Source organism: Zootermopsis nevadensis, unplaced genomic scaffold (assembly GCF_977971745.1).
Source record: "Zootermopsis nevadensis isolate Lab colony 2312 unplaced genomic scaffold, Znev_1.0 Znev_ptg000017l, whole genome shotgun sequence".
In the NCBI taxonomy this organism is placed as follows: Eukaryota; Metazoa; Arthropoda; class Insecta; order Blattodea; family Termopsidae; genus Zootermopsis; species Zootermopsis nevadensis.
The window spans coordinates 13,714,363-13,734,022 of NW_028259149.1; the positions used below are offsets into that span (position 1 = coordinate 13,714,363).

A 19,660-nucleotide genomic window follows, 5' to 3' on the forward strand; every position below is an offset into this window, starting at 1 on the left:
TGTGGCGTTGCAGAATATTTTCCCGCAAAGCATAATCATTTTGCCATGGCTGAGATCCCACACTGTTAAAATAATTCAGAAATCTTTCCCTGACAGTCTGGGCATGAGATGAGACGCTGGTCGAGAACGAATTTGCTCCGTCTCTCTAATTAAGTAACTTGAGTCAGGTCCTTCATGTTCCAGAACAAAATTATGAAGAATACATATAGCTTTCACAATTGAAATTGCATTATGTCTCAATACATTTAAGCAAAATTCGACATTTAGTACATATTATTCCAAAAGCACATTCTACACTTCTTCGAGCCCTAGACAGCCGGTAATTAAAGACACGTTTTTTGTCGTTCAGGTTTCTTGCTGAGTATGGTCTCATTAAAAGCAACAGGTGTGTGTGTGTATTTGACCGCAGAATCTTGAATGTGTACTTAATTGTAAGTGATTGAAGTGATAACTCCTCTTTAACTAAGTATTTTACTGCATTGATCAAAGTTTGTTTTGAGAAGCTATTGTTCGGTTCGTCAAGACAGAAATAAACCGAATATGGAGAAAGAATCTGTCCCAATTCCACTTGTCCACCACAAATCCCACACGGACTGAGCATAACAGATACGACTTGCTACAAACACCGTAATAGCACAGCCCAAAGTTTCAACATCGCTGAAACCTGCGTCCTCCACTGAATAGGATAGGATCTTGAAGCTGGAATATTATCTGTCTTTCTTAATGGAAAACCCGATCTACGGTCTTCAAAGTGCACTATTTCAAAGATATTTCCCCACCAAAATTCTGCATTTATTTTTCCACCAGACCATACTAAGACCCTTCTAGTTTTCATTAGATTTCGTTAGGTGATCTGTATGTCAAAAGTTTGTGTTTACGTAAATAATATCCTAAATTACTTCATCGTTTTGAAGGTGAAGTATTTCCCAGAACACTTCGGTTTAGATACTTATAATCTTAGTTCTTACCACAAACTACGAGGCCACAGGACTCGCATTTAGTTAAATACACACGAAGCACAGACCTTGTTAAACAAGATATATAGGCCAATTTCTTGCTATATATGACGATTAATCTTGGAGAAGCCTACAGTGCAATTTAACTTGAACGTCAGAGAAAGCTGTAAGGTTCCAACTATTTTATTTTTATTTTCTGATATTATTTAGGATACTTTATTTCTAAACGCGTCACGAAAACATCTTACAAGGAAGTTGCAAATATTTCGAATATAAATAATTTTGTATTGCTATAAATTAACAGCGTTTTATATCGGTTTATTGGTTGTGTGGTAGAACATTTAAACATTTAAAATTAATAATAGTCTGCAATATATTTCCTGGACGATTAATTAAGGAAAATAGATAAGAATACATATATGTTTGTGCGTATTTCTATGTTTGAGGAAGATTACTAAACGTTGATTTGAATATTCCATGTGGAATTCGTAATAATTCAGCGAGATTTATGTGAGGTAACAGAATTTTTGCGAGTTCGTTACCAATATGAACCTGTTAGACTGTAACTACTTCAATTATATTTCTACTAAATATCATGTATGTACAAATCGTATGTAAGATGACGCTCAGTATGGGAAAGGGCGTATATTTAATACCCCAAAAATTATTTATGTTTTATGCGCAGTTTTCCGTAAAAACACAAAACAATAAAATTAACATCATTGGAATATGTAACACATTTTTTATGATTACCATATAAAAATATTTATTTATCTAGGTATTAAACATTCAGTGTTTGTTAACGCGTTTTGATTTAGAAGCAAGTATTTTCATTTGCCACTATGTAGAATGAACTTTAAACAATTTTTAATTAAAAATATAATGAAACTCGAATTTCAATTACATTTTAATAGATACAGCATTACGAGACTATTTGTACGTGAGTGTGTTGACTCCCATTGCATTGTGTATTCGGAATATGGAAGACGTAATTTACCCTTTGTTGTCGTTAGATACATTTTTTAAATATACACAAAATTATATCACAGGTATTCTGTTGCGATGTTTATGTCTCGATTAGGCATTTGGTACATGCAAGAATTTAAATATATTTATATTTTTTTTATATTTAAATACGAAAACCAAAAGTAACTTTTCCTCAGTCACTACAACGTAGCCTACATTTCTAAAAATATTTTGTATATTTCTGTTCGCTTATTGTTTATATTTCTTCATCATCCTTTTAAGTGATGTCTCTCAAATAAGTATTTCATTATTAAAATTTTGTACGCATTTCTGTATTTGTTATTTAAGTTACGGAGTTTGTTTTATGCCTTGTAAAAGAGTTTCACTTTATTGTATGAAAATTTTACAGGCAAAATTACTGGTTAACGTAATTATACCAACATTTACAGCGTTTGTCGTGTTGTTCCAATTTTATTAAAAGTTAATCGAATAAAATTTCAAAATTATTAAATACCCTTCCTGCTTGCACGCACTGCACCTAGCACGCTACCCACGAGGTGAAGTGCGGACAGCCACCTGCTATGCATTCCTCTACCCACGAACCTCCAAGCAAAACGCGTGCAGTGCCTTACCCTATTATTATTATTACGTGTTCTGTCTGACGACAGGTCCATATGAACATGATCCTTCCATCCTTTTCTCGGACTGGGACCTGTTCATATACGTTCTTGGCAGATGATCCAGAAGTGGTTTGCCATTGCCTTCTTCTGTGTGTGAATGGAGTAATTGTTGGGATGCCACGGAGAAACCGGGGAAGCCTCCGGAGGAAAACTCCGTGTTGCCTAGACCACGGCCTTGCCCAACACAAGTTATAAATTCGGGCACCGCCGGGAATCGAACCCGAGACCCCAGGATTACAAGGCCAGCGTTCTAACCGCTAGACCACCGTGGCGTTGCCTTACCCTATGAGACCATAATGGCTACCAAGTACTTACTGCAATGGGTTTCGTCTGAGAAGTCTCCACAGTCGTCCTCGCCGTCGCATAGCCAATCATCACGGATACACTTGCCGTTTCGTGGACAGCGCACGTTTCCATCATTCACGTTACATTCCCCGTCAGGCTGTCCCTCCAAATCCTCCCCACATTCTGCCTCATCTTCCCCCGCGACACAGTCTGCGTCTCCATCGCACCTCCAGGATGCAAGAATACACGTGCACGATCCCAGACACGAAAATTCCCCAACTTTACACACAAACTTGCCACCGCAGTGGTCATCATCGCCATCAGCTTCGGACATCGAATCTGGTACCCCAGAATGCACAGGCGGGGGTACACCCTCGCCGATATCGTCATCAAGTACGCTTTTACTGCCGTATGCATCAGACGCTCCTCCCACACGTCTTAATTGGCCATTATTATACATATTTCCACCAGAAAGTATTGTTGCCCCATTTCTGTAACTTGGTGCAGGCCAGTCGCTTTCATATACTCTTGGTGGGCCTCGGCGATTTCCGTACATTGTCGGTACACTTCGGTCGTGTCCGTATGTTGGCGTTATAACTCGTCCATTTCCATATAAAATTGGAATATTAGCAGCTCCATAAGGATTTCCCGGAGGGTACATGATGCGTGGTATATACCCGTACATCGTTGAGGGTACAGGAGCATTGCCGTACATTGGCACCCCGCCGTACATTTTTGGAACTGCACCGTGGTAACGATTTATTGATGCGATGGCACCACTGCCGTACATGGCCGAAGCTCCGTTTGGATACATGGGGGATCCCCCGTACATGGGGACTCCGCCCATTGATGGATTCGTGTTGCCAGGATTCCGATGAACCGACGTGCCATGAAGATTTGGGGGATCCTCCGTAGGCATCAGCTCCAGTCTTTCCTGCTGATGCTGTTGCTGCTCGTTTTGTCTGTGGCTTTCAACTGCAATACAAACGAAAACAATTCCGTTCAAATTATTGAGTCGGTTACAGGCCATTAGGTTATATTAGGACATATTTTATATATAAACAATAAGTCGAAAAATCTATAGCTTCTCATTTCTCAGTACTAAATTAGTGTATCAAGTGTGCAGGAATTACTAGTAATTAATTGATGCAAGGGTTATTATCTGCTGTGGAAGAAATTCCACTCCCGAATTAAAAAAACTTAGCATTGCCTAATGATATATGAGTTTTTCACGGTGGTGAAATTGCAGATTGTGGTCTTCTGTGGAATCTTGTAAGGGGTGACAGACGTTTCGGAGGACATAACTGCCTCCATCTTCAGAGCAAACTTGTTCCTGAAGAGATGGTAAAGTTGCGTCATATTGTGATATAATAAATATATATTATTTAAATCTTGTCCGTCTAATCACAATAAATTCTTATTCAATATTAAAATATCACAATAATTATTAATAATTATATTCGATTTACATTAGATGGTCTAATGTAAATCGAATATTTCGATAAAGAACATCATTTAATATTTTAAATATTTTAAATGTTAATTATTGTAATATTTTAATATTTAATAAGAATTTATTGTGATTAGACGGACACGATTTAAATAATATATATTGTTCCTGAAGGTAAGATATGTATTGTGTACCTCCCAGACACCAGTAATCACCTACATGCCCGTACGGTACACTTCTGCCCTGAAAATGGAGACAGTATGCTCCACCGAAACAGTGGTAACCACCTACAAGACAACATGGTGTCATAACATAGAAAAACATAGTCTGGAATTATTACGCTGCCAAGTGGACAGAATTTCAGCATCGTATTTCTAAAGTCCCGGGTTAGAATCTCGGACCGAAGATCGGTTATCCTGGCTGAGGTTTTCGTGATTTTCTCCATTTCCTCCAAACAAATTCCGGAATAATATTTCAAATTTGGCTACTACCGTTTTCTTCCATAAGCCTATCGTTTCCTATCCATTTATCATACCATCATCCGATGCTATAGTACAGTCTGAGCTACTGACAACATCGTTAAATAAACCGAAAATAAATAAATAAATATAACCACAGCCTAATTCAAGAAACCAAATCTTGTGGCGATGTAAGTCTAACGATTAAATGTGGTGTAGTGTTTTGTATATTCGTTTTATGTATTGGCATTCACGAATCAATATAAATTTCAGATTACGTTAGATCCATTAAATGAGAAAGAATCCATTTTGTAATCCATTTGCGCTGGATCAATTTATAGCTCTCGACAATCGAATCATTTTCAGCACAAACAGCTACAGGAGAAATACAGCAAATGGCTTGCTCACGCGCTGTGATTCCTCGTGTCAGCGTCCCAGTATAAAAGCCATACAGCATCCATTCACCAATTAGTTTGATTCCTCCATTGGCTGGGGCATTTTCCGTCAGAAATACCTAGCACATGCTGCCTGTCCAATTTCCATATTGCACGCTCTGAACTTACGGTCGTGTGTCCAGAAAACTGGATACCTTCATGCTCCTGTATTCATCTCGACCCGCGTTAAATCTGTTGTATGTTAAAGTCTGACTTCGTATTCCTTCCAGTACAACAGCAGTTTAACTGACGTTTCTCTCTTGTGTTTTTCTACCCCCACAAAATTATGGCTTTTTTTTTCTGGCCTCCCGCGTGTACTCACTCCCGCCTGGTAAACACTTGAAGAATGTTTCTGGCTCCGGAAAGTCGCGTGACCTGGAAGTACACCAAGGGCAGACCCTTCTAATGCCTGGAAGACTCAATTTCTCAAACACAGACAGAAGTCCCTCGTAGCTGTTGGTAGAGCTCTTTTGACTGATCGAATGAGTGAAAACAGGTCCTTAGAGAACTCATTTGGACACACGGGAAGTCAAACAATTATGTATTGAGAAGCTTCACAGTTTGCATATCAAATCTAAACCTTCTTGACGATGGTGAAGAGTCAATTGAATAAAACTTTTCTTGGATATTATCCATCGTCTAGTAATATGGATTAGCTCTATCTAGTGGGCCCAACTGTGTAGGAACCTGAAGACGGAGATAGAGTCCAATCTCCGAAACGTCGTTTTACGTTTTATATTTACTAGACGATGGATAATATCCAAGGAAATTTTTATTCAATTCACAGTTTGCATTGGCCACTTATTGTTGTTAATATGATTAAATCAAGGAGAATGCGATTGGCGGGGTGTGTAGCACGCCTGGGGGAAATTAAGACTGCGTATAAAATTGTAGGCCGGAGAACCTCAGGGGAATACCCCGCTTCACAGAACTGAGTATAGATGGAGGATAATGTTACAACGTAGCTTGGAAAATAGGGCGTGAAGGTCTTGACTGAATTCAACTGAAAAAGGATTATGTTCATTGGTTTCGTTTCTTCATCACCGTAATGAACATTTCCGTTCTACAAACGCAGATAATTTCTTGAACAGCTGTTAAAGTAAACCTGTATTATACAACCAGTTGATGAATTTTTGGTGGTCGGGATGTCCTCGATTCGAACGCACGTTTTTACAATTCCTTAATCTACAAATACTACGATAGTGCTCGTACCTTTAAATAGTCCACGGCCGTATCCTTACCGATCCTTCCCTACACATCCTACTCAGCATTCAATGCTGATAACGTTCTTAGTTTAAACAGTGTCGTTAAACAACCTACGGATATGAAGGTGGCTGTCTTCTGGGCGGTTGCACCATGTATTCAGGTAGAAGTTTATTTTGTGTATAGCCCTGATTGTGAAGGCAGCAAGCACCTCTGAAATGTCGATAAACTTCTGCCAGACTACACAGCGCATCGACCCAGAAGACAACCATCTTCGTACTCGCCGCCGTGAATAATCATCGAAAGAGGCTTTAGGACTCCTTGGATGGGGGATCAGACCATTCTTCGTGTGCCACAGCCCGATTCGAGCATTTGTCTCCTTTGATGTAGATTCTCTAAATCCTTATTAAGACAAGCGGCTGAATACTTGAACGGACGGTCACTCTGTCATTACAGAACAAGACAGAAAAGGCGAGCAAGTAGTTATACCCTAGCGATATTGGAGCCTGTGTTCGCAGTGTTCGAGACCACATGGATCAGTGGATCCAATAATATCGCTTCACAAAATCCATGCGATTGAAAGCTTCCTCCCACATGACGGAGCGTCAACCCACGCTCTTTGCCATGTGCGTAGGATAAATGTGATTATACATCAGGCCCCAGGATAGCTGGAGGCACAGTAATTCCCTAAATGCAACGAAACTGTTTTTGTGAGAAGGGGCTGAACACGTTGATATAAAAGTTTTTATTTTGTGCTCTTAAAGGCATTATGAATTACTGCATCTATAACGCTACTCGGTTTCTGGCAACCGCCCTCATGTCCGTATGCTTACTTGTATTCTACATCAGTGGTATTCAACCTTTTTTGTTCACGTACCCCCAGATATAATTTCTCTTCAACTTTGTACCCCCAAAGTTGTTGGTGTATAATTCAAGTTATACATAGTATATAATCTATATCTAAAATAAATTAAATAAATTACATTACTGATTATTCGGTGTTTATCATAAAATAATACATATTTTTTTTAAATTTCACGTACCCCCTAAAATGTCTTCGCGTACCCCAGGTTGAATATCATTGTTCTACATAATCTTTTGACAGTTTTGAATTCATTTCTGATAAAATGGTACGTATTGGTGACGGGATCTCGATATTAGTGCAAACAATTGTAAATTACTATTGTAAGTTCACAATAGATGTGCCTCGTCTGTTATTCAGAATGTGTCGAGGACCTCCTTCCGCTGTCAGCGCGCGGAAGGTCTTGGGATTTTTTCCTATTATTTCTCTAGTATCGTATGTTGTATTTTTCTTCGTGGCTTGGATAACTCGGTGTCTATATCGACCACAGAATCCTCTTTCCATCGTTTCCTTGGTCTTGCTGTAACTCATTCTGCACTTTTAGGCCCTACAACTCCACGCCATCTTAAGTCTCTCTCTTCCAGCACGTAGTGTCAACTATGTAAATCGGATCTTAAATAATATGGAGAGTGCAGACTGGATTCATCTAGCTCAGAATAGTGTCTAGTTGCCATCTCTTGTTATCGCATTATAATTTGTACAAAATTGTCCTTTTGTGGTTATGTCAAAGAAATATTTCATTAATTAATCCGTCAAACACACAACACAGGCAATTACACGCCCTATCTCCATTAATATTCAGTTCTATTACTATAGCAGTTGCTGTAAATGGTAATATGCCCGAATTTATAACTTGTGTTGGGCAAGGCCGTGGTCTAGGCAACACGGAGTTTTCCTCCGGGGGCTTCCCCGGTTTCTCCGTGGCATCCCAACAATTACTCCATTCACACACAGAAGAAGGCAATGGCAAACCACTTCTGGATCATCTGCCAAGAACGTATATGAACAGGTCCCAGTCCGAGAAAAGGATGGAAGGATCCTGTTCATATGGACCTGTCGTCTGACAGAACACTAAATAAATAAATAATTTAATGTTTATGGAGGTATTGCGTTTAATGTGTTGTGTCTCACAGATTAATGAATGAATGATTTGTTATGAATACGGTAATGAACATAAGGATTTTATAAGAAGTGGGAATTTTCTTCAATAGCTGAGGGACTATTAGATTCTCAAGAAGGGATCTACTTCATGGAGGTATATGTTCACGCACGAAGCGAGTATACGTTAATAATATTCATACGCTCAGCTACCGGACGAAAGAAGCATGGAGGTTACTCGCCCCCATGTAATTTGTCTTGGCACCAGAAGAGGTAAGGTCTGCCAGCCTTTAAATTCTCATGAAGACTCTTCCATGCACCAGTAAACAAGACAAGATAGATGCTTCCCTTGATTCTGTGCGTCTCGCGCATTTTGATCATGGAAATTGCAGAATCTGACACCAAAATTAACAACACGAGCAACGCGCAAAAACAAGGATGATGAGATTAATAGAGCATGTAGAACGCATGGGTGAGACGAGACATTCCCGCTGAATGTATCTAAAAAACGAAGTATAATAACATAAAAATTGTTCTTAAAGTTTGCCAATGTGTTGTTAGGCTGTGGTATGGATTAATCAGGATAATATCAAGTGGCAAACTCTTCTGAACACGATAATGAACCGTGGGTTATATAAAGGTCAGGAAATTTCGATTATCAGATTAAGCGGCTTTTATGGAACCCAAAGTTCGTTATGTATGCATGATCCCACCACTGGACCCTGCGTCAGATGAATCCAGTGCTGACTCTTAACATCTTGTTTCAGTAACATAAAATTAAACTCATCCATGGAGCAGAGTCCTTCTTGAGTAGCTAATAGTCAATAGTCACTCAAATTGTTAAGCATCCCTACGCCGTGTACGAAGCCCGAAGGTTCATTACCGCGTTCAGAATAACCCGCCACTGATCCCTATTTTGCACCAAATTAATTTATTGCACACCCTCTCAACCGAATTCTCTGAAATTTATTTCAATAGAGGATGTCCATAAATAAGCGTACGGTTTTAAGGGCGTGTAATTATTTATTTACAACACACACGAAGAACTTACGTACTGCAAAACAGTCACACAGCATGTGAACCGAGTAATGAAATTTGAGATGTTATACAAGTTGGAATTTCCAGCTGAATAACTATTCACTGCACCATACATATTAAAATGTAGGCTGTGTTCCTTTGATGATACGAAACCAAGCGTTAAAATAAACTATATATATCTTGCCTTTCACGACAGGAATTCCTGAATTTTTCTATCATTCGACGCTGTGTAGCCTGAATTATTTATTTTATTTTATTTATTTAGTGTTCTGTCCGACGACAGGTCCATATGAACAGGATTCTCCCATCCTTTTCTCGGACTGGGACCTGTTCATATACGTTCTTGGCAGATGATCCAGAAGTGGTTTGCCATTGCCTTCTTCTGTGTGTGAATGGAGTAATTGTTGGGATGCCACGGAGAAACCGGGGAAGCCCCCGGAGGAAAACTCCGTGTTGCCTAGACCACGGCCTTGCCCAACACAAGTTATAAATTCGGGCACCGCCGGGAATCGAACCCGAGACCCCAGGATTAAAAGGCCAGCGTTCTAACCGCTAGACCACCGTGGCTGTCCTTAAATAAACCACAAATACTCACATTCAAAAAGAGTGGAAAAAACAACTTATATTCTTTTGCATGATGTTCTTTCCACCAAAGAGTGCGTCCCCTTGTCCCACAGGATTTAGAAAAAATCTCAATAGACAGACCCAGGCTGGAATCGATCTTTATCACGAAGTGTAAGATAATAAAGCTACGCTCGAGGGGACATCAACCCCGCTCTCGTCATTCAAGTTTCTATTTATTAGTCCCTGAGGCATTACGTGGCCGCTACCTCAGACATTACAACTAATTTGTATTCACTCGACAACTCAGTGTTAGCATTACGGAAGAAAATGGTTGATTTCAAGAAACAAATAAATTATATGTATAATTATTATCGTAGACCCAGTTGTAGATCATTTTAAAGATATATATAGGCTACTTTACATAATATGCCGGCCGATCTATGGATTTGTTTGTAAGGTAAGTCGTGTTCTGAGTAGACCAAAGAAGTTTCATTTAAACTTCATTAAAGTAGGGGTTATATTTGACGGATATGAACCAAAATTAAATATGACCGACACATTTAAGTGTAGAATCCTCAGTTCGAAGTTTAATTAAAATCCATAAGGTTATTTCTGCATGTAGACATGCGGACGGGAAGACACGACCTCCACATTTTGCGTTCACTTTATTCGAACGCCATAAGAGAATATTTTTGAGATGTCATTCAAAAGGAAACTAGAAAAAGCACTACACTTCAACGTTAAATGGAAGTGACTGTTTACCTTAAACCTTCAATAATTTAAACCCCGAGAATGGATGTCCATCATCTTTAGATGGAAATACTTAATTTTCACGCTTTCACGTTTACAAAGTACGCGGTATTACTTGGTTTTCCTCAGGTTTACGATCTGGCCACTTTATCTCTGCGGAAAGAGGTCCCGGTATCCTTTGGTTGGGTCACTGGGTGGTTGCCAGTGCTACTGTGAAAATTGTAGCAAAAATTGTGTCAAAATTTCTGTCGGGATTTGAACCTGGATCGTCAAGCCTGCATTTATTCATAAGGAAGCAATGACTGCCTAAAACAGTGAATATTTTTCTCTTTCTGCAGAATGTTACACTTTATCAAAATAGCTCCGCTGAACATTTTAGCATTCCTTCCCAAAGCGACATTAACCTAAATTGAACATATTAATTAAGAATATATTGGGGGTTGTGGTGGTACATTTTGCTTGGCAAAGTCAAACAGATGTAATTAATACACTTTCGGAAATCCCGAAGAAACTATGGTATGGTATTAGTTCCCTTTGAATGTAATCTCGAAAGTATTAATTTTGATATGAATCTTTTCAGAATGTACTACGAAATCACAAAACAACTCACTTCCGTTATAAGTGTATAACCTTTGTCAGAATCTGTCACGATCCGATCTCTCATGTATTAAAGAAACCAGTTGCCGCGAAGGGAGGTTCATAAAATCTGTATATTTTGTAAATTCATATTATCCATTTCCCAAGATTTTTTTATTAAAATCATAAATAGATGGATAGTTCTTTTATTACAGGGCCTGTATATTGCTCAGGCATTGTTAAATCTGTATACGATACGCACAGTATTGATTCTTGTATAAATTATCACCACACAACACACACAAAACCTGGTGGATCTGAAATTTCCAGTCCTACCTGGAAAGATGATTAATCCGTAAGCAACGGTCAACAATAAGAATCGTGAAAGATGATGTTGAAAGCTGTTTTGTTGAATCATCCATTTTGATTTTGTTTCACACATTTTGTCAGCCAGTCACAAAAATAGACGCGTTCACTACCTTTTCTAACGTTTCGCAAAACGAATGGAATGAAAAATCGATCGTTTTCTTCTTTAGTTTACGAACAAAAACATGAAAAGAAGAAAAATTATCTTAGCTAGTGTAGTTCCATTGTTGCCTGCCAGTTGCCCGCTCTGTTCTCATCTGCATCTCCGACATCCACAGAACCACACATACCAACAATACAGATGGGTGACTGACACTTCTAAAAAATGTGGATTATTTATTGGTTATTTTTGTTTGTTGGCGTTTGGGTGTAAAAATGCCACGGGCTATTGAACGCGAGTTACTTCTAACGGATCTGCGCGCAAACTAAATGATGGAAGCGGGACAGGTTGGTTTCAACCGTCTCTTTCTACTCCCTCTTATCGCCACTTCCCCCCTCCCCCCCAACCCGCATTTTCAATGGGACCTACCGCCCACGAGATGAGCCCCAACATCCTATTTCATGCTCAGAGAACTTGCGAAAGTAGTGTTCACGTCCACCACCAGATACCAGTACGCTACAGCAGCCGATGTCGTGGTTCTGTTGGTGATGTTAATGTCCGTGAATCGTTACGTTCTGAGCAACTTTGTTACAATAATGATGCTACATTATCCTTATGTGTCATCCAAATGTTTCTATATTGCCCCATGCGTTTTATAAAAATATGAGTTTTAGCGAAATATTAATTATTTAGTGAATGAATGAGAATACATTTTTGTCATCGAAATCTCTAGGCCTAGTTCATTTCGATTAGTTATAAACCTTTTAATACTACGTTATACTAAACGTACCAGTATTATACATTCCAGTGTATTATTCTTGAAGAAATAATGAGAGTAAAGTACTAATTGTGACAATTTTCGCGCAAGATCCTTACTTATTTGATATACGTGGTTTACTTCGTATAAGTATAGGATTAATTAATATATTGATTCTTTTCAATTCTTGTTTCAGCTTTCTCTGTTTTCTTCTTATCATATACAGTAGATGTACAGAATGATTTAGTATTTTCATGGAACCTGGGCTTATAGATAATAAAATAACAATAAAAGTAGTTTGTTTTCGAATGACGGCGAATGGTTATAACGCGTAGCTCAATTTGGCGTGAAATCTGCGCATTAATTTATTTATTATTTCATGGTACAAAAACGTACACCTATGAGTTCTACTGTTGTACGTGATTCTACGATTTTAGGCGATTATCACTGGACTAGATTGTCGTCTTCAGAAATGTAACACCATGTAGCAGTCTGAAGATGCAGTGGCTAGTTTCTTCTGAAACGGAAAACAAAGCAAAAAGCACAGATAACAAAAAATATAGCTGTCTTCTGGGTTGTTGTGCCGTGTGGCCTGGTATAAGTTTGCCGACGTTTCATAGGTCCTGATGAGGGAGGCAGCAAGGACCTCTGAAACGTCTGTAAACTTCCACCAGACTGCACGTAGCAACAACCCACAATACAGCCAACTTCAGACTCACCGCCGTGAAAACCACAAATCCTACATAGATAACATTACACTGCATTACAGTCTGTACCCCGTGGTCAGCACGTTCACCACCGTGAAAACAAAATTTCATATGCGACTGTTTTAAATATTCGATAATCTGTAAGTATCGAGTTATCGATAGTTTTCAATCATTTGTCGTGAGCTGGAAATAAAGAATGTCATGATTATATCCAATTCCCCCAGAGAACAAGTAAAGTACGACGGAGTCGATATTTTTAATACTGTGTTGTTTAAGTTGGTTAGTCTTGTAACTACAGTGAGCTCTAACAAATAAAAATGTAATATGCAGATAGTGACTATCGTGTATAGTTGAACATTATTTTACTAGCCGTGATCAGAATCTTGACATTAGAAATATATTACTATGAAATCGTGGGTAAAGTTGTTTGTAGTCGCTGTATTTGTTTTCTTATGGTGTTACCTTGCATTTTCTGGTCTGGTAAAGCTACCAGAACTTGACATTTTGAAGGTATGTTCTTGACTGTACGATTTCAGCTTCAGGTTTCATAATTCTAGCCAGGAAATTGTTGGTTAGGGAGGTGTGATAATGATACTGTATTGCAAGATCTGCTCTTAGATTAGGCATAGTTATCCAAGAAAACTGATGTGATCTTCATGAGAAATGTTCGTACAGAATGTAATCTAGACTATTTAATGTAAAGTTGACAGATACTTTGGTGTGACCACCAAAATGTAATTTTCAGTTTTGACCAGTGGCATTCCTATTTGTGTTGTAAACACAAGATGTAACAGTATGACGAATTCAGGTTAGAAGTTGGGTGTCATTCGAGTCAACTGCTCTGGGTATTTATTTGACAGTTGTGAGTAGGGGTTTTAAAGGAAATGGTGATGGATATTCTAAAGTTATTTAAAAACTGCTGAGCATGTCTTGATATGAAATACTTATGTTGTGTTTCTTGTGTGACATTTTTGGTTGGGTATATATTTTGTTTAAATTCAGTTTTTCTCTGCATACTGATTTCAGGACATGACCAGTGGCATCAAATCAGAAAATAATAGATTAGACTGGAAAACTGTGGATGTTTACAATAAGTCACTTCCTGAAGGCGTTAATAAGAAGGATGTCAGTCTTGTGACAGGCATTATAAAAATAGAGGTGAAGTATTTGATTTGATGTTTCTTCTTACTTGGACTTGTTAATTGAGTTATTTATGGGACTTTTGAAATAATAAGTACCAGAAGAGTGGAAGATGCATTCACAATTTTAAATAAATATATACATTACCATGAAAACATATACTGACAAAAAATGTTTGTTTTATTAAATCTTTAATGTGGAAGTGGTTAACAGGCTAGGAGTAATATTTTTGGATCCATGTGTTATATTGTTAATTTATTGCAAGTACCTCTAAACTAAAATAAAATTATGTTTCAGGGTATAAGTATGTTCTTCCGCAAGGCATTACCTTCTACCAGTATGAAATCATCTGGTGAGGCAATACTCCTTCTCCATGGCCGAAGCTTCAAGTCAGAAACATGGCAAAATCTTGGAACAATGAATCTCATGGCAGGGATTGGCCATCTTGTTGTAGCAGTTGATTTACCAGGTTGTTGTCTCATTTGTTATGTTAGTTTTCTGGATATTATTACTAAAGAGTTCAGACCATGATCAGCCAGGGCTGTATCCTGAAAGTAAAATTGTGGGGGCAGTTTCGCCTGCAGTTCCAGATCAAAAGAAGTGAACATTAACCATAATATGAGGTGAAGATGGGCATCTCTGTGCTCGCCACCAGGAGAACCTGAAATCTCTTACAGTATGAGGCTGTTCTTCTTGTTAATTAATGATAATTTTGCACTGTTAAATTCAGAATTGAGTGATAAACAGCTCACAGCACGGAATGCACATGTTTCAAATGACTGAATGTTTGCTCCAAACAGATAGTTCAGAAATTGAACAAGGTGTAACATCCATTGCAGCAACCCATAAGACATCTATCTTAATACTAGACACTATTAGAACCTCAGATTTCATGATGTAATGTCTGTTTGGCTAACTCTGTACTACTGTTAGTACCCAAATTAATGGTTCATACCATTCAGTAATGAATTGAAAAGCAACTGTTAACATACCATTAGATTATACGTACAACTGCTTCTTTCCACAGGTAAAAGATATTTTCAGTGTCTATAGTGGCTTTCAAGTATTCTTTGTTATTGATTTGGTAGCCACCTATTAACAAATAAAGGAGGCCAAGGCCTGATTTGGGCTGTAGTGCCATTGGATAGATATTAACAAATCAGTGTCTATTAATCATATCAGATTCTTACAATCTCTGTTTGTAAAGGTTTTTGTAAGTATCAAAGCCTCAACTGTGATGAAGTTGGTCCCAAGCACTTTCTGTTATGTGGTAAATGAAATGCTGAAACCTCACCTGTTCACCAAAGCATGCTTTGCTGATTATATTAGGTGGGAACCAAGACGAGGAAGCATGCACAACCCGTTTGACAAGCGTGTTGTCACAGCTTAATGACATATGTATAAAGTGAAGCTTTTGCGGTGACTGGAGTTGATGAAAGACTCTCAGGTCACAGGCCATGTCATGTGGCTGAATGGTGAATAAACCGTATCTTCCGCCAACATTTCAAGAGCAATCTCTGCTCTTGAAATGCATTACAGCCAAAGTGCTACAGTTCTTTAACGTTTTATAATGGGATTCCCATTTTAGTAAGTAAGAACCTGAGAACAGAGATGTGGAATGCATTGTGTGAGTTAAAGCTTCGAAATGTTATTTACAGTAACTTTGTTTATGCTTTTAGGTTATGGAGAAACTCAGGGACTTTATCATGGTGATAAATCAAAGTTTATTCTTTCCATAATACAATCTGAACTGCTAAGTGGGATCCATCCTGTTCTCATCTCACCTTCAATGAGTGGTGAATATTCTGTGAAGTTTGTGGGTGAACATGCAGATTTATTGTCAGGTTTTATCCCAGTTGCACCAGTGGCAACAAGTTCAGTCTCCCAAGACATTCTTCAGACTGTAAAGGTGAGATTTTGCTGTTTCGGTTGCTTTGTTGTTAGACTAGTTTTATAATGTTGCCTGGAATATGACAGCTTGATTCAGAATCTAAAAGTAGGATTGATAGTTGTAGTACATATGCCGTATGATCAACATGTATTTCTTGGTCCTTAATAGGTAATAATTAGTTACTTATGGCCATAATTGATTATCAGATTTATAATTTTAACAGAAAATAACTTTTTAGGTTAATGAAGATACTGAAATCTGATTTACCACCATTATCCACTGGGAACCTCTTATAAAATATAACTGGTAGTTTGGAAGTAATTGATTTATAATGATCTCTGTTAATTACTTTCACAGGTTCCAACACTGATAGTTTATGGAGAAAATGATAACACACCAATGGCCAAGGAAGCTCCTCATAACTTGAGAATTATGCCGAATAGTCGAGAAGTTCCACTGAAGGACGCTGGACATGCAGCTTATTTAGATCAGCCGGGTGTGTTTCACAAGTTGCTTTATAATTTTATGGAACTCGTACATCAATGATGTATGAAAAAACGTTTGCTTTACATATTTATGCAATCTGCGTACCATTGTATGTTGAAGTAGAGTTGGTTTTTACAGGTTCTTACCCTCAAGAAATGTTACGGACTGTGTGGAAAGAAGAGCATTTTTTGGCAAATTTAATTAGAAACAGAAAAGACCAGTGTTTAGTTTTTATTTAATTTTTCAAAATATTCCCGTATTGTACTTTAAAGTAAGTCCCACATGATTTACCAAGGTGATCATAGCTAGTATGGACGATTTGCTGTGGCTTGGACACCCAGAGTTTGATTCATAGCAGGGGCAGGGATTTTTATCTTTGCTACTTCATCCACTCTGGCAGTAAGGCCCACCCAACATCCTATTTAATGGTTGCTGAGGCTCTTCTTCTCCTGTCATGAAACAGCCAGAGTAACCACTCACTTTCACTTAGTACCAAAGACCTGAATGATGGAGTTTTACCTCTGTGCGTCCTGTTCGTGTTAATGATATCGTGCTGTGGCCAGAGAGTGCATTTGAAGACTCGTATACATTAGGTGCCATAGTGCAGAATGTATGGAACATTGCCTGGGTTTCCTGTCTATATCTACATGGTGTGGTGCTTCGGCACAGGGGCAACTATATCTGCTAATGAGTTCAAGCTCTGTGTTATTTAATCTCTTCAAACCTGAGCCTTTGTCTCCCAAGTATCGTCATGCACAGTCCAGTTTTCTAGGCAGTAGCCCTCTAGTATGTTGTATGTAGTAGTAGTAGTAGTAGTAATAATAATAATAGTAGCAGCAGTAGTAGTAGTAATGGTAGTAGTATGATAGAGGTTAATTGAGTTTTGTACTGTTTCTTTTACATGGTGCCTTACAGTGACATTAAAATAAAAGTTTTTCATAGGTATAACATAATTTTGTAATTTTAGGCTACTACCAAGAAGAGATGTTAGTAGGCTGTGAAAACTTGATGTAAGGAGGGATTTGAGGTTGTCACAGTGACAAGCATAAAGATGTCTGTCTTCTGGGTTGTAATGCCATTTAGGCTGGAAGAAGTTTAGCAACATTTTCATAAGTGCTTTCTGCCTCCATCATCAGGGCAGTGAGTCTCTGAGATGTCAATAAACTACTACCAGACCACTTGGTGCTGTAACCCAGAAGACATCCATCTTGGCAGGAGGAGGGTTGTGAAGGTGTCTCAGTGCAACACATGCTTTCATGTCAGTTTCAGACATTTTGGATGTTGTACTAAGGGTGATGGGAGGAGTTATGCAATGCGATTTTGGAGCAGTAGATATTTATGTACAATAAATGAACATTAAAGCCAGAGAAGTGTACAAAACAGCAAAATATGTGTACGCTGGCTTTCTTTTTACCACTTTTTCCATGGCAGTCAGTTTTCCAAGTCATTTAGTGTGCAATACATAAAATGTGCTTTGGATTTGTATGAATAAAGAATTGTATAGCTAGGGGAAAATTCAGTTGATAACTCTGTTATATATGTGCTGGATATGGGCATTTGACCCATATTTTATGTATGGAGTTTGTCTTGTGTGTTTAAAGTGTAATTAGTATGTTCGAAGTAGTAGTGGAATCATTTGTTGATTTTATAGCTTTATTGTATTTTATACATGGAAAATTTGAAGACATTAAAAAAATAAATACTCTCTGTGTAGACAAAGATAAAACTAGAATTTAGACTTTGTGGGTTTAAGTTTTTTCTAACCTCTGGCAGTAGAATCCAAATGTTCAGTACAGGTAATATCAGATCACACCACTGAACACAATTCCAATCAAGTTCCATTAACCTCCCGTATTGTTCTAAGACCTATTTTAATATTGCTGTCCCAGCTCCTTCTCGTCTTCTGAAATTACCACTTTGCAAAAGGTCTCCACACTAATGTTCCGTAAGTATTGTCTGCGATCCCATATGAGCCTCCTTAAACCCAAGCTGAACTAAGCACCTTTGCATAAATCTCAAAGTTTGTTTTTATGTAATATCCTAAGTTTCTCAATGATTTCATCCCTCTTGGGTCCAGATGTTTTTCGAAGTTTCAAACACCTGTAACTCATGTTTTCCACTCAGTATATTTTTTTACTTATTTGTCGTCTTTGGGGAGCCACGGTGGTCTAGCGGTTAGAACGCTGGCCTTGTAATCCTGGGGTCTCGGGTTCGATTCCCGGCAGTGCCCGAATTTATAACTTGTGTTGGGCAAGGCCGTGTCTAGGCAACATGAAGTTTTCCTCCGGGGGCTTCCCCGGTTTCTCCGTGGCATCCCAACAGTTACTCCATTCACACACAGAAGAAGGCAATGGCAAACCACTTCTGGATCATCTGCCAAGAACGTATATGAACAGGTCCCAGTCCGAGAAAAGGATGGAAGGATCCTGTTCATATGGACCTGTCATCAGACAGAACACTAAATAAGAATAAAAAAATAATTGTGGTCTTTACTGTTGCTGTCAGCATTTCTCAACATACAGAACAATAGTAAATTGATTGTTTTGTATATCTTAATATGTAGTGTTTTGGAAAGGAGACAGAATAACAGTTTTTGAAGTGAATAACAAATATATCTTGAATTTATTCTTAAGGAAAGCATGGAGTTGGTATTGTGTAACTGATTCTTAATTTAATGTGATTATCTTTACTGATTTTGGTTGCTGTGGATGCGTAAGTGTGATGCAGTCAGCTTTCATCCATCCTGATTCTGTATATGTTCGTGTGTACCAGATTGTAACTCACGTGATGAACCTTAATTCCATGGTGGTACATCTTTCTTCCTGCTTGCATGAAATCTTCATTCTATCTTTTTATAAAAACAATCTCAATAAATCCTTCCAGCTATGTTTAG

General features: G+C 38.3%; 2 protein-coding genes across 5 annotated transcripts in view; one reads left to right on the top strand and one right to left on the bottom strand.

The window, feature by feature from the left end:
- The window catches only part of Lrp4 (LDL receptor related protein 4), a 77,851-nt gene extending 64,513 nt beyond the window's left edge, over positions 1–13,338 (bottom strand). Inside the window, exons 1-2 of one of the 2 annotated variants that reach the window (XM_022059696.2) lie at positions 13,263–13,338; positions 2,918–3,862 (exon numbers count right to left, since the gene is read on the bottom strand). In XM_022059696.2, the coding sequence (XP_021915388.2) occupies positions 2,918–3,806 (889 nt within the window). In that variant the 5' untranslated portion in view covers positions 3,807–3,862; positions 13,263–13,338. Of the gene's footprint in view, positions 1–2,917; positions 3,863–11,656; positions 12,129–13,262 lie in introns of those variants that run through there. The other variant, XM_087350547.1, reaches the window with a different exon arrangement.
- Positions 1–18,499, top strand: part of LOC110827761 (putative protein-lysine deacylase ABHD14B) — a 76,994-nt gene extending 58,495 nt beyond the window's left edge. The window contains exons 1-5 of one of the 3 annotated variants that reach the window (XM_087350561.1): positions 13,106–13,390; positions 14,277–14,408; positions 14,688–14,859; positions 16,070–16,299; positions 16,639–18,499. In XM_087350561.1, the coding sequence (XP_087206687.1) occupies positions 14,280–14,408; positions 14,688–14,859; positions 16,070–16,299; positions 16,639–16,827 (720 nt within the window). In that variant the 5' untranslated portion in view covers positions 13,106–13,390; positions 14,277–14,279 and the 3' untranslated portion in view covers positions 16,828–18,499. Of the gene's footprint in view, positions 1–13,105; positions 13,391–13,418; positions 13,761–14,276; positions 14,409–14,687; positions 14,860–16,069; positions 16,300–16,638 lie in introns of those variants that run through there. The other 2 variants (XM_022059729.2, XM_087350560.1) reach the window with 2 other exon arrangements.
- The last annotated feature ends 1,161 nt before the right edge of the window (positions 18,500–19,660 follow it).